The sequence below is a fragment of the Remersonia thermophila genome, chromosome 6, assembly GCF_042764415.1.
Source record: "Remersonia thermophila strain ATCC 22073 chromosome 6, whole genome shotgun sequence".
NCBI classification, from domain to species: Eukaryota; Fungi; Ascomycota; class Sordariomycetes; order Sordariales; family Chaetomiaceae; genus Remersonia; species Remersonia thermophila.
The window spans coordinates 628,300-642,152 of NC_092222.1; the positions used below are offsets into that span (position 1 = coordinate 628,300).

At 61.4% G+C, this 13,853-nt stretch overlaps 5 protein-coding genes across 5 annotated transcripts; 3 read left to right on the plus strand and 2 right to left on the minus strand.

Moving 5' to 3' along the window:
* Window positions 1–3,749: 3,749 nt before the first annotated feature.
* VTJ83DRAFT_6347 (uncharacterized protein) lies at window positions 3,750–4,660 on the plus strand (the record flags this gene model as incomplete). The annotated part of the gene is made up of 3 exons (XM_071013048.1): window positions 3,750–4,177; window positions 4,280–4,432; window positions 4,576–4,660. The coding sequence occupies 3 exons, from the start codon at window positions 3,750–3,752 to the stop codon at window positions 4,658–4,660; spliced, it is 666 nt and encodes a 221-aa protein (XP_070863974.1).
* Window positions 4,661–6,548: 1,888 nt separating this feature from the next.
* Window positions 6,549–7,235, minus strand: VTJ83DRAFT_6348 (uncharacterized protein; the record flags this gene model as incomplete). Its single annotated transcript, XM_071013049.1, has 1 exon — window positions 6,549–7,235. One exon carries the CDS (start codon window positions 7,233–7,235, stop codon window positions 6,549–6,551), a length of 687 nt encoding a protein of 228 aa, XP_070863975.1.
* A 1,078-nt stretch (window positions 7,236–8,313) lies between these two features.
* VTJ83DRAFT_6349 (uncharacterized protein) lies at window positions 8,314–9,024 on the plus strand (the record flags this gene model as incomplete). Its single annotated transcript, XM_071013050.1, has 1 exon — window positions 8,314–9,024. One exon carries the CDS (start codon window positions 8,314–8,316, stop codon window positions 9,022–9,024), a length of 711 nt encoding a protein of 236 aa, XP_070863976.1.
* Window positions 9,025–9,112: 88 nt separating this feature from the next.
* On the minus strand, window positions 9,113–10,156 carry VTJ83DRAFT_6350 (uncharacterized protein; the record flags this gene model as incomplete). Its single annotated transcript, XM_071013052.1, has 1 exon — window positions 9,113–10,156. One exon carries the CDS (start codon window positions 10,154–10,156, stop codon window positions 9,113–9,115), a length of 1,044 nt encoding a protein of 347 aa, XP_070863977.1.
* Window positions 10,157–10,983: 827 nt separating this feature from the next.
* VTJ83DRAFT_6351 (uncharacterized protein) lies at window positions 10,984–13,727 on the plus strand (the record flags this gene model as incomplete). The annotated part of the gene is made up of 3 exons (XM_071013053.1): window positions 10,984–11,324; window positions 11,408–13,182; window positions 13,279–13,727. The coding sequence occupies 3 exons, from the start codon at window positions 10,984–10,986 to the stop codon at window positions 13,725–13,727; spliced, it is 2,565 nt and encodes an 854-aa protein (XP_070863978.1).
* Between the last annotated feature and the right edge of the window lie 126 nt (window positions 13,728–13,853).

Sequence of the window (13,853 nt, forward strand, 5' to 3'; positions counted from 1 at the left end):
CACTGTTTGTCGAGATGGACCGGACCCAAAAAAAGGAGTCGGGAGTGGGGCGCGGGTTGGCTGTTTGATTCCCAATGCCGCCCTCCACCCCTTCCCCCGCCCATGCCAAGATAATTGGGTCGTGGTTTCCTTGGGGGCAATCATGACGACCTCGCGCCTTCCTGTCCGCCCTTCTGCGTGTTGCGGTGTCGCAGCAACGAGGAAGTTCCGACGTACGCAGCACATGGCCTTGCCGTCTGCCTAAGCAGGCAGGCAGGCACCTTGGATCTCTTGTGCCACGCCGGGTAGGCGCCTCCTTCCATCGTCTTTGCGTCGGGTCGAATGCCATTTGCTTCCGGTGGGCTCACCGCAGATGATGCCCCAGTCTTCTTCCATTCTGAGCATGGAAGCATTTACAAGGCGATGATGCAGTGCTCCATGGGACTTGAGGAGATGCCCGAGCCCCGTCAGGTCTTTGATGCTCTCTCCTTCGCTCCAACATGGAGGTTCGCGAAGTCCATCTCACCCTGCACGCCGAGAATCGTCGGCTCAAAAAAGTCGGGTGGCTTGGAACCCAGGCCTCGCGAGCTCTGCTCACCCCCCCCCCCCGGGGGGGGGGCTCCGTTCTCCTTCGGCATGGCCTCCACGCTTCTCGACATCCTCGACATCCTGGATGCCTTCGACGCCCTCCATCACGGGAATACGGTGTCCGTGCCTGTCCTGGACCCTGCATGTCCGCCTCCCCAAGGCGTACCCTTGACCCCCCCCCCCCCACCCCCCTCCCCCTGGGCTGCAACGTTTCTGCCCTATGAAAACGTGCCCAGTCATCAAGCGGCAGCCCAAGATTGGGTTCAATTGCATCGACTGCACCTCCCAACTCCATCCGAGCCGCCATGTTTCGGTTCCACGGATCCCTTCTGCGCTACGTACCCGACGTCCATGCCACCCAAGAACCCGACTGGCCGTTTTCTCTTTCTCGAAGGATGTCACCCCCCTCCCATCCCAACTGGAAAAGACGGTGACCAGCTCGACGGCTACCTGCGTTGGTCCCTCTCCCGCTCTGTCCCGGACACGGCGGACCGTTTGTTGCTGCCGTTGCCATGCACCTTGGAGGTGAGCATGGCTGCCCGCAGCTTGTTGTCCTGCTCGTGGGAGTCTCCCCAAAGAACTCCGAGTTGGCCTCTCCCATCTGCTCTCAACGGTCCTTCTTTGGCGAGGACCGTTGGCCCCTTGTGGCCGGACCCAAGAGGTCCTCCTCCCTCGCACCCATGCCGCTGCTGAGCGGCCGGCCAACGTCGATCGGACTTTGTAGAGAAGCCCGACGTATATGACACCCTCTGCTTATGTTGGTTGCCCGGCCGTGCCGTGCCGTTGGCCGCTCGGTGTGCGCCTGCCGGTGCTGCTGCTGGACCTCTCGGGATTCTTTTCCAACAAACAACCAAGGATCCGTGGCAACAGCAGCCTGCAATTTCCAACCGGAACACCAGGATGGTCGGGCGGCTCTCTCAACCGGCCTACTTGGGCCCTGCGTTCGTTGCGTTGGGAGCTCTGCGTTGGAGGGCCCCGTTGACGGAGACGTCACCAACGCGAGCTCCAGTCACGGCTACACCACACCAACCCCCTGCGGCCTCGCAGTACCGAAACCCTTTCGGGTTCGTCAGCCTGCCGGCTCCCGCCCGTCGGGTGGCCGGGAACCGCAACCGCTCGCCCTCGGCAGGTTCACACAGGCTCTGGCGATAACCGTCACGAGTCTCTTGGGTATCTGTTCCGATGCTCATGGGTCTGAATCTTTATCTCGGCAGAGCGGAACAGAGGAACAAGCGTCTCTCCGTGTTGACGGCGCGAACCAGCAGCGGCCGCTGAGGTACTGACATAGGGGGATGCCCTCATGGCCCGGGATCACTCGACCGTTTGCGCATCCCCGGGCAAACACAGCACGTGCGGCGGCTTGACTGGCGCCTTATCGAGACACCCCCCGGGGTCCAGCTTGTGCGTGGTTCGGCGCGGCATGGTTCAGCCAGAAAGCCTGCTGTGCTCCCTCAAGAGGCCTTCTTCCGCATTTGACGTTTTGCGAGCTACATCTAAGTTACCGTCTTCTCTCCACGTTTCCATTGCTTGATGTTCTTCCTGCCCCAGAGCAGCCCCCAAGAGCCAGAAAGGAAGAGTTGTCCAGCTCACTGCCCCCATCGACCCAGCCTCGTGGGTGTAAGTCGGAAACTTTGCCGCTAGGCGCATTGGCCAGATGATGTCGCCAAAGCTAGCTGCGTCCAAGGCCCCCCCTCCCCCACAAGTCGGGATCCCACGATGCATCCTTTTGGGCCAGACAGACTGCCCAATTGCCCGATTAGCTGCACCTCTGCCTAACCGACTCCACGCCCGTCGTTAGACGTCGCCGTTCCCCCCATGCCGAACCAACGAGTCGGCTCCTGTGGGTTGCCGTTCCTACGCCGCTCTTTTTGGATTTTTTTTTCTAGCGTGATTAACGTGAGCCGGTTCGTCCGTATGTAGACATTACCGCTCGCTGCTCTACGGCGGCTTGCTTTTGATATTTTCGTGTTGGTCGTCAGTCCGTTGATTTCCCAATATCCCGTTTCTCGTTCATGTATACCTCTGTTTCCACCTCCCCTGATCTCAGCGTACAACATATTATACATCTTGGGTGTATACACCCCATTTCCATCAATGGTCGGCCGAACGGGTCGCCTCCGGCCTAAACCACCAAGTTAGGGCGTTAACCATCTCGTTGGTTTCCCATTTTGCCATGCCAACCTACCGTTTCCGCTAACGACCTGGCCTTTGGATATGACACCCCCCCTCCCCCAAACCCCCCAACCCAACCCCATACCCCCCATACCCATCCATGTGGCGTTCCTTGCTTGGTCCCCATGGCGTTGCTAGGTTCACTCCTCCCCTGTTAGCCCTTCCCTTGTCGACATCGTTGAGCCTCCATGATTTCGACTTTGCAATCCTCATGGTTCTTCATCCCATACTAACATCCCCCCCCGGATCCCGGCTCTCGACCTGACAAGCTAGCCGAGCCCGTCTCGTGTTCTTGGATCAGGGTCTGATATTCCGTTTTTCTTTTCCCACCACCACGTCACACCCACCAATACAAACAGTGATGTTCACCTCCGGCATGTGCATCTTTGTTGGGCTGACGCCTTTCTCTGAGCAATGGAAACTTGACCCAGGCCAATCCCCAGATATCTTCCTGGCTGCTCTCTAGGGATCACCCCGTTCCAACATGCCGCCCCGTGCTCTGGTTGGCCTACCAGCGCGGATGGGAGCGAGGAAACGGCACGGAGATGCGCCTCGATGCCTCCGAGACACCCTCGTCACCTCCGCCGTCACCACCCTTGCTCATGACATCCTCGCTCCCTCGTCCTGGTCCTCGAGCGGGGTCGGCCGGGTCCTTGACGAGTAGGATCACTGGCCCTTATCCGGATCAGACATCTTAGGGATGCTTGTCGTGGACGAAGGGCCCGTCTGAAAAAGTATAAAAGACGTGAACGTTGACGAGATGGAGTTGTGGTCTTCCTTCTCCTTTTCCTTCCTTTCCCTCCTCCAGGACCACAAGACTCCAAGAACATCAAAACACCTGGCACGCCTTCTACCTTCTCTCTTCCGAGCTTCGTTGGACAGTCTAAGCAACAGGCCTGTCTTGACACACATACCTCCCTGGTGCTTCCAACCCCCCCCATCCACCCTTCGCTATCCCAACCTTCAAACTTCTGCCTTCAGGCATATCGTTGATTTCTCCCACCGTCAACATGTCGTCGTACGCCCCACCGTACTACCCGGACTACACCACAGATGCCTTGCCCATCCCTCCCATCAAGGGCCAGCATGGCTACGGCGCCGGCAGCATGTACTCCACGTATGACTACCCGGCCACCGCGGGTGACTGCTACTACCCCAGCGGCGGCGAAAGCGCCTACTCGTCTTCCCCTCCCGACGCGGAGGAGGAAGAGGACGCCGCCCTCCGTGCGGGCTCCGTCAGCTCGGCCTCGGCCTACGGACGCGGTTATTCTCGCGCCACGACAAGCTACGCCGGCGGCGTCGGCGGCGGCGGCAGCAGCAGCAGCAGCGGTGCCGGGAGCGCGGCCGGCATCGACCTGCACGACTACATGCACGACAGGTTCGCCGCAACGTTTGACCCGATCGCCTTGGACAGGTGCACCGCCACGCAGGCGCAGACGTGAGTTTCCTTGCCCGCCTGCTTCTGCGGGAACCCCGCGAAAGGAACGAGGAGACAACGGAGCGAGCAGCGCTGACGCAAAGGGGGGGAGAACGACAACAGGTCCGGCCACCTCAACGCAAAGCACCGCGAGCTGCTCGAGCTGCAGGCCAAGGCGCAGGCGCGGCTGGCCCAGACGCGCGCGCGGTTCGCCCGCGGGCTGGAGGACGCTCGCGAGGTGAGGAACGATCTGGAGTGGACGCAGAAGAAGCTCGAGTACGTCCCGTTCTAGCCGGCCCCGGCCGTTTCCGTTCTTCCTTTGGGTGCTCGTTTTCCCTGCGCCGGGCCCAACGGCTGCGTCCCCTGGGAGCATCGGAACCCGAGATCGAGAAGGCTGACGCGCGCAAAACCCACCCCAGATCCCTCAAGGCCAAGGCTGCGAAGAAGCACCCCAAGGAGTACTCGAGGGCGCGGGCACGATACCCGTCGCCGGATGAGTACTGAGTACCGAACGGAGCTAACTTGAGAGAATCTGCTCTCCTCGTTTTCTTTCGCTTTCTCTTTTTCTTTGTACTTTTTTTTTTTTTTTTTTTTTAATCCGCTCGGCTGTTTCTCCGGATTTTGTCCCTGGCGTTTGTTAGGGTGGCTGTTTGCTTTCCCTGAGTGGGTTTGGATGATCGGGTCTAACGGTCTGGGATGTCCTGCTGTTTTTGGCTGTCCGTCGGTCAGTCGGATCTGAGATATGGGGAGATCTCCGGCGGCCGATCTGGAGTTTGGAGCCACGTCCTGCAGATGCACGTCATGCCATGACACGCATCTACCTGCAGGCACGTTTTTTTCGCCGTCCCAGAGATCCGGATCTCGCTTGCCCTTGTGGCTTGGCTTGCTGGTACCAACAAAAGGCCTTGCAAGAGGAGGACGGAGTTCAAGGAACAGGAGGAGGGAGGGGGGGGGGGGGGCGGAAAGGAGGGGCGTGAGGCGGATGTTGACGGAGGCTCGTGGGCCAACCAGCCTCGCTCACCCCCCCAACGTGATAACCGGAACTGGCGGTTGGGCAGCAGTCGGGCATCAGGGAGATGCGGGGAGCCGGCAATACGAGAGGGAGGAGGAAGAGAAGGAGAGGGATGTATGCCTTTATCTCGAGGCTGCAAGAGCGGGAGCGGGAGCGGGAGCGGGAGCGGCTGATCCCGTCTGCAGCATCGCATCGTTGACATCAGCAAGGAGGGGGGGAGGGGGGGCTTCCTCACCTTACGCACACGCCCCTCCACTTCCCAGCCTCGCCACGTCGACCGTTTCTTGCTGCCGCTACGGCTTCAAAACGGACGGTTGTGGAGTGCGTTGTGGTGGGGGAAGGGGGTCAGATGGGTGTGTGTGTAAGCGAAGAGGTCCGATGCTGCAGGCGGGTTTGCGCGATCTCGTCCTCCTCCAGACCCCCCTTCACCACTCTCTTTCCCTTTCTGGAGTTCCTCGGCCTCTTTCAGACGCTCTGGAGCACTTGGTGATCTGGGGAGGCGGAGGAAGAGGGATGTCCTCGCGGCGGTGTGTTACACCTTTCTCTCTTATCTGTGTGGTGTTTGCCGCGGCATCCTGCACATCTTGGGTCTGTTCTGACGCTTTCCGGACGGACGGCTGGTGTATGATGCCTATGAGATTATGATTGAACGAAGGGATGAAAAGAAAAGTTGGGACGGACGGAGGCACCGTGGACGGTATGGGCGGAAGGATCTATACGGAAAAACGGACGGCTTGGGTTTCTTAGGTCACGGCTTGGCTTGGGGGTGGCAGCTTGGTCAGATGGCCCAGGTACTTTTAGTGTTCTTCCGACGGCTGTGCGTATCTCTGTTTCTAGGTACATTCAGTCCAAAAAGCGTTGCTTTGAGGAACCCAGTGTCCAGTGATCTCCTGCACGTCTTGGTGTTGGGGCAGGCGTGTACATGTACATGAGCGCATGGTAGGATCTGCTCAAAAGGCTTGTTGTGCCTAGCGTCTCCTGGACGTACAGGGGTGGGCCGTCAAGATGTGGCGGAGAGGAGACGGCCGAGGGTCAAGATGACGGTCGAATATGCATCTGTTCTTTGCCAAGGCCCTCCCCTACCGAGGCCTCCCCTCAGGGATGCCGCTGCTCTGCTTCTATACATACACCCGGTTGCGCGAGAGCAAGGTGGCTGGAGAAGAGAGATGAGGATATCACAAGATATCCGAGGAGGGGCTGTGGATGAAAAGCGTGCTGACTTTTGCAGTGACCGTCCTGAATCGCAGAAGGGGTCGCCTCCTCTCATGGGACCGGCTCAACAGTCGTTCGCTCTGCCCGGTCCGCCGTGCCCAGCCCCAAGCCGCAGCACCCGGAAAGCCAGGGGCTGCTTCTGCCTTTCCAGTGCTGTCTTCTTCCCTTCTAAGCGGCCGGGACCTTCTTGTCCTCGCGATCCCATTGGCGCACCAGGTATGTCCCCACGGGCTCCAACCCCTTGAACTTCTCCATGCCCTCCCAGGGATTCTCGTTGAAGCTCGGGTCGTAGTAGTCGACGTACCAGAGCGGATTGTGGCCGCGCCCGCCCCTGGCCGGAAGGGTTGAGCCTCTGGCAGGCATGTGCCCGTCTCCTGCTGCACGCGAGGCCGGCGTGCTTCTGCCGCTGTCTGGCGGTTGTTTCCGTTCGGCTCCAGGCTCCGGCTCGTAGCCTGAGCCGGCCTCGGCGGCGCTCACGTCCAGCTCGAAGTCCGAGTCGGGGGCGTGAGAGATCTCGTCCCGGGGGGTTTGCTGGCCTTTGCCTTGGGGGCCGGGGTTGCCGGGGTTGCTTTGGGCCCGCTGAGCGGCGACGGTATCTTGGGGGACGGGCGGGGCGATGATGGCGTCGTCAGCGTGCGGGTTGAAGCGACGCTTCTTGGAGGGGCGGGACTTGTCGTCGTCGTCATCACCGCCCGCAGCAGGTGAGTTGTCGTTGCCAAAGGTTGGCTTGGTACCGCCGAAGCTGGTGAAGCCCATGGTTGCGGCCATGTCTGGGTCGACGGCAACCTCAAAATCGCCGGCCTGGTCGTCATCGACGAGGTCGATCTCATCGGGGTTTGGATTGGCGGTGGTCATGGTGGTGGGCCTTTTGTGGTTGATGTATGGCGGTGGGTTGTTGAGAAAGGCCAGGCTTTCGAGCTCAGAACGCGAGGGGAGAGAGTCAGGTGAAATTCTGTGTGTGCGTGTGTATGTATGTGTGTGTGTGTGTGCGAGAGAGAGAGAGAGAGAGAGAGAGAGAGAGAGAGAGAGAGATGAAGCTTCTCAACCTCAACAACCTCAACAACCCAAACGGGCAGTCCAGAGCAGTTCTTTGTTGAATGTCCGTTTCCGGCCAGCGCTAACAATCAATACCTTCAGTCCACGGTACCACAACCAAAACAAGATCAAGACGAAACTTGTATGCCGCCGTCGTTGTACGTACTTGGCACGGATGGCGGTGCTCAGGTTCCTTTCTGAGAGCGCAAGCACATGTGTGCGTCGTTGTATGGAAACAGGAGATGAAAACAAAACCTCGCCAGGTGGTTCCTCCGGTTCACTTCAACCTCGCTCAGCCTTGTGGGGATTGCCAAGACAGCAGAAGGCTGTCGCGCAGGGGGCAGGGGCACAGTGTGCGAGGACAAGAGTCACTAATAACACAATACAGACCTGTGTTATCCGCCGTTCTTGAGCCTCCTGCAAGCGTCTTTCGTTCGACATGACATTTTCCAAGGTTGCCAAGGTCGGCATGGGTAGTCCATCCCCAGAGACAGAGCGAATGTGATGGACACAGACGTCCGTTGTTTCGTCCCTGCAAAGCGGTGGAATGCCAGGGGGCGCAGGAGCCTCGGTACCCCAGGGCGCACCGTGTTTCATCATTCATAGCCCCTGGTGTCTCTGGTGTCTGATCTCACTCGCAAGCTCAACAACTGCTGTCCAAGAAGTGTGTTTGACTCTGGGACCTGAAGCCATCCTGGGTATCGTGCCCTTTTTTTTTTTTTTTTTTTTTTTTTTTTTTTTTAAGTAGCTTGCCGTGGAGGTCATTCGAGGAACTTGAACGTTTGTTTTCTCAGCGCAGCTACAATCCCATTCTTCAGCTATCGAATCGCCACCTTCTCAGCCTCCTGTGAATAATATCGCCTCTACAAGACAACATCCCGTGCACGAACCCAACACCATGGCAACTCCCAACCCCATCATCATCCGTCTGCCCTCCCAGTACGCCAACGGCGACGCAACCACACAGCCCGCCTCCTTCACCCCTCCGCCCCTCCCCTTCCTCTACCGCACCTGGACCGTCACCCACTCGACGCTGCGCATGTGGCGCTCCGCCCGCAACGTGCGCATCACCTACGGCGAGCTGCCGCCCAAGGAGGCCAAGGCGGGGGAAACCACACAGCAACAACAACAACAACAACAGCAACAGCAGCAGCAGCAACAGCAAGAAAAAGCTCCTCTCCGGATCTCCGACCTCGTCGAGTCCGAATCACTTTCCGGCAAAGGCGGGGTCCGGCGCATCGAGGGCATCGACACGTCCGCCTCTTCCGAAGGCGACACGTCGAGCTGGGACTGGCGCGGCAGGCCGCTGTGGCTGCGGCTCCTGGCGGGGACGAGCCACTGGGAGGTGCTCGGGTGGGGGGAGAGGGCCGTGCCGGGGCAGGGGGAGGACCGGGTGGAGCGGTGGATGGTGACGTGGTTTGCGCCGACCTTGTTCACGGCCGAGGGGCTGGACATTTACAGCGATCGGAGGGAAGGGGGCAGCGAGGGGCTGGTGGAGGAGGTGTTGGCGGAGCTGGCGAGGGTGACCCAGGGGAAGGGAAAGCTGGGGGAGCTGGTGGAGAGGGAGATGAGGAGGGTCGCGGTGGTTGTGCCGTGGAAGGAGGCTTAGGTCAGGCTCTTGAGAGAAAAAAGGGTACTTTGAATGCTTTCTCGTTAATATGGCAAACATTTCTATTTCTATCCGTTCCGTCGGCTCTCTACGAGCGGGGATCGTGGCGATGCTTTGCCTCTGGAGATCTGTCGCGGCATGCCTCCCTGGATCGCCTGCCTCCGGATCGAGATCGGTGCCTTTCTCTGGATCGGTCTCTACGCCTGTCCCTGGACCTGTTTCTGGACCCGTCTCTCGATCGGGATCGGCGTGCGCGGTCGCGCCGGTGGTCTCCCCGGTCCCGTTCGTGGCGCCGTTCCCCTTCCTTCCTCGCCGTCCTACCGTCCTCTCGTCGGCGAGAGTCTTCCCGGTCGCCCTCCCTCCTGTGCCTCCTTTCACGGTCCTCCTTCTCCTTCTCCTCCCGCCTCCTCTTCCTCTCCCTACGCCGCTCCCTTTCCTCCTCTTCCAGCTGCCGAATCTCCCTTTGCCTCTCCTCCACCTCCTTTTTCCTCTCCTTCTCCAGCTCCCTTACCATCTTGGCCCCCCGCTTCATCATCGCCAACGGGTCGCTCGCATCCAGCCGGGCCGCCTCCCGCGTCTTGCGCTGCGGATCTTCACGCCCCCACACATCCCGCGTCGGCACCAGCGCCGACGACGCCTCGCCGTCCGCCGTCGCGTACCACGCGCCCCGGCCCGAGCCGTGCCGACCTTCGACGTCAGCGAGACGCACGTGGTAGGGCTCGGAGGCGTCCGCTTCGGTCTTGTCGCGCCGCGACCGAGAGGCTTGCTGTGTGCGGGCCGCGTCACCTTGCGCAGCTACAGCCGCTGCCGCTGCCGCCGCCGCCGCCGCCGCCGCCTCGTCGGCAAAAAGCGAGATGTGGCCCTTGCTGTCGTAGAGAACCGCTACTGGCTTTCGAGGGAGCACCGGCGGTGGCGACTCACGGCCGCGCGCGAGGCGCATCTCATAGTCGGTGTCGTCCTCGCCGGGACGTTTGCGCTTGCGCCCGCTGCGGCTGCCGCTGCTGCCGTCCTGGCGGCGGTCCGTCTTGACGAGGTCGCCGTCGCCCGAGGGCATCTTTTCGGGCTCGTCAAGGGGCAGGGGGAGCTCGCCACGCAGAATGGCCAGGCGCCGCTCAGCATCGACCACCTGCATGCGCTGCTCTTCGGCTTCCTCGCGAGCGCGCGCCGCCTCCTCGTCCCGCCGCACGCGGGCGATGTTGGCGGGGCTGTAGGGGTTCCATGATTTCTTGCCCAGAAGATGGCTGCGTCGGGTGTTAGTTGGCGGTGAGGACAAGAAGGAAGAACAGGGCAGGGACAAGGGACAACGTACAGAGGCATGGTGGCGATGATGCGAAGGCGAGGTCGACGAGAAGCGGGCGTGAACTGGTTTGGTGCTTTTTGGGTTGGGTCCAGTGCACCTTGATGGACACGGCTCCACAGACGGAGAGTGGGTCATGTGCCCCACATGTCAGCCCCACTCCGGCGGGCTGGTGGGGCTGTCGACATCAGACGCCAAGACTCAGGTCAGCTGGCCTGTACAGTATATTCATATCAAACCCCGCATCGTCCTCGCTAATTCCTGTAAGCCTAGCTAGCAAGCTGACCGTGGGGCAACTGAAACGTCGCCCGTCCCCCAGAGGCTCCCTCGATTCAACCGAACCTCTCATTCCTCATTCCTCCCCTCCCCAACACCGAACCTTGACTTGGACAACAAGTCCCTCCTCGGCTTTGTTACCCATAGACGTTGCTCTCTTGTTCTTTTTCGTTTCTTTTTCTAGACAAGACGCGAATCCAGACACCCCCAGGACGGAGTGTCTCCCTCTAGGGAATCAATCTCCCACGATACCACGATACCGGTACACCGAGCCTGAGCGGTATCCGAACGAAGCCCCGCCATCCCGCCGTCCCTCCGTCCTCTCCGATCCTGAAACCCTCCGATCCTTTGACCCTCCGACAGCTCCCACACACCATCGTCCCATCATGGATTTGCGCAGCAACCTCTTCGGCAGGTCGCCTCGTCCAGGCCTTCCCGGCCGCCAAGCCCAGCGCCCTCCAGGGCCCGAAGGCTACGCGCCGGCTCCGTCAAACTACTCTGGCGGCGACCCCTCCGGATACCCCTCGGCCCCTTCAGGCTCAGGCTACCCGGGCGGTCATGACTCGTACTCCGGATCGGCTCCCGCGCAGAGACCCCCGCCTCCCGGCAACTACGCCGGCAGCTACGCCGATCGGCCCTCCTCGAACCGGTCATCCCGCCAGATCCCGCTCCGGATCGCCAAGGTCGAAGACAAGACGCTGCAGGCCCAATACATCTTTGGCAACATGTGAGTTGCCCTGGCGGGCTCGCATCCGGCGATTCCAAACTGACTGCCCTCCTCTCTTCCCCCGCTCTTCCCTCCCCCGCCAGCTGCGCCGTATCTCCCAACGACTTCCCTCCCAACCACGACGGCACCGACCTCTACATCCGCCTTTCGGGCCAGATCCTCCGGGGCGACTACGTCGTGACAGCACGCCCGACGCCCGGCTTCCCCCCCGGCTGCATCAGCTTGTCGGACCCCCAGCGGACATGGTGCGGCGTCGGCTTGATGGACGAGATCGTGGGCGAGCTCTACAACCCCTTCGCCAACGGTTCCCAGGCGTACGTCGGCTCGCTCGACCTCGAGGTCGGCTTCGCCTCGGCCCGCAAGATCGTCGACACGCAGTACGACCAGGACGAGCTGGCCGCGCTCTTCATCAAGACCTTTGAGAACCAGGTCTTCGCCCCGGGGCAGCGCCTGCTGCTCGACGTGCAGAACGTGCCCCTGGCCGTCACGGTCAAGACGGTGACGCTCATCGACCTCGGCATGCAGCAGCAGCGTCGCCCCGACGAGCCGCCCACCCTCAGCGACCCGACCGCCCGCGGCATCCTGACCAGCCAGACCAGCATCACCTTTTACAAGGACGCGCGCTCGCCCATCAAGCTCAAGGCCTCGAGCAAGCGCCCCGCCGCCAACGCCATCATCAGCCCGGACTTCAAGTTCGAGGACATGGGCATCGGCGGCCTCGACGCCGAGTTCTCCACCATCTTCCGCCGCGCCTTCGCCTCGCGCATCTTCCCGCCGGGCCTCATCGAGAAGCTCGGCATCATGCACGTCAAGGGCATGCTGCTGTACGGCCCGCCCGGCACCGGCAAGACCCTGATCGCCCGCCAGATCGGCAAGATGCTCAACGCCCGCGAGCCCAAGATCATCAACGGCCCCGAGGTGCTCAACAAGTACGTGGGCCAGAGCGAGGAGAACATCCGCAAGCTCTTTGCCGACGCCGAAAAGGAGTACAAGGAAAAGGGCGACGAGTCGGGCCTGCACATCATCATCTTTGACGAGCTCGACGCCGTCTGCAAGCAGCGCGGCTCGGGGGCCGGCGGCGGCACCGGCGTCGGCGACAGCGTCGTCAACCAGCTGCTGTCCAAGCTCGACGGCGTCGACCAGCTCAACAACATCCTGCTCATCGGCATGACCAACCGCAAGGACATGATCGACGACGCCCTGCTGCGGCCCGGCCGCCTCGAGGTCCAGATCGAGATCTCGCTGCCCGACGAGTTTGGCCGCTCCCAGATCCTCAAGATCCACACGGCCAAGATGCGCGACAACAACGTCATGGGCGACGACGTCGACATCCCCGAGCTCGCCGCCCTGACCAAGAACTTTTCGGGCGCCGAGCTGAGCGGCCTCGTCAAGTCGGCCACGTCGTTCGCCTTTGCGCGCAACATCAAGGTCGGCACCATGGCCAGCGTCAGCGAGGACGTGGCCAACATGAAGGTGGTGCGCCAGGACTTTTTGAACGCGCTCAACGAGGTGCGGCCGGCCTTTGGCGCCGACGACGCCGAGCTCGAGGACGCCATCCCCTACGGCATCATGCACTTCTCGCCCACCATCAAGGCCATCCTCAACGACGGCATGCTGTACGTCGAGAACGTGCGGCAGCAGGAGAGGCTGCGCCACACGTCGGTGCTCCTGCACGGCCCCCCCGCCAGCGGCAAGACGGCCCTGGCCGCCCACATCGCCCTCAAGTCGGATTACCCCTTCATCAAGATCATCACGCCCGCCTCCTTGGTCGGGTTCCGCGACGAGCTGGCCAAGAAGGACCACCTGCACAAGATCTTTACGGACGCCTACAAGAGCCCGCTGAGCTTGCTCATCATCGGTGCGTTTTCCAGGCCGTCTCGTCGTCTTTTTTTTTTTCTTTTTTTTTTTTTTTGGTACGGATCGGCTAACCCGGTTAACCTGCCGCGCGCAACAGACAACCTCGAGCGGCTCATCGAATGGAACCCCGTCGGCCCGCGGCTCTCCAACTCGATGGTCCAGGCCCTCGTCACCCTCCTCCAGACGCCGCCCCCCAAGGGCCACCGCCTCCTCATCCTCGCCACCACCTCCCAGATCAACGTCATGGAGCAGCTCGACATCGCCACGGCGTTCGACAGGCAGATCCGGGTGCCCGCGGTGCAGGACACGCGCGAGCTCGCGGCCGTGCTGGCCCAGTCGGGCGCGTTGGGCGGCGAGGACGCCGTCTGGCAGGTGCTGGACCGGGTCAAGGAGCACACGGGCGAGGAGGACAGGGTGGGCGTCGGCATCAAGACCATCTTGACCACGGCCGAGACGGCCAGGCTGAGCGCCGAGCCGGCCGAGTGGTTCGCGGAGCAGCTGGGGTCTCAGATCGCGAGGTATTCGTACTCGTCGGGGGCGAGATGAGGGAGGGTCGGCATGGCATGAGACGATGCTGCCGCCGCTGGAGGAGCAGAGCCGGTTCCAAGGCGAGAGATGAGAGGGGGGGCGGGGGAATTTTGGGTACGATCAGGTTCTGGTGCGGGGTTTCAG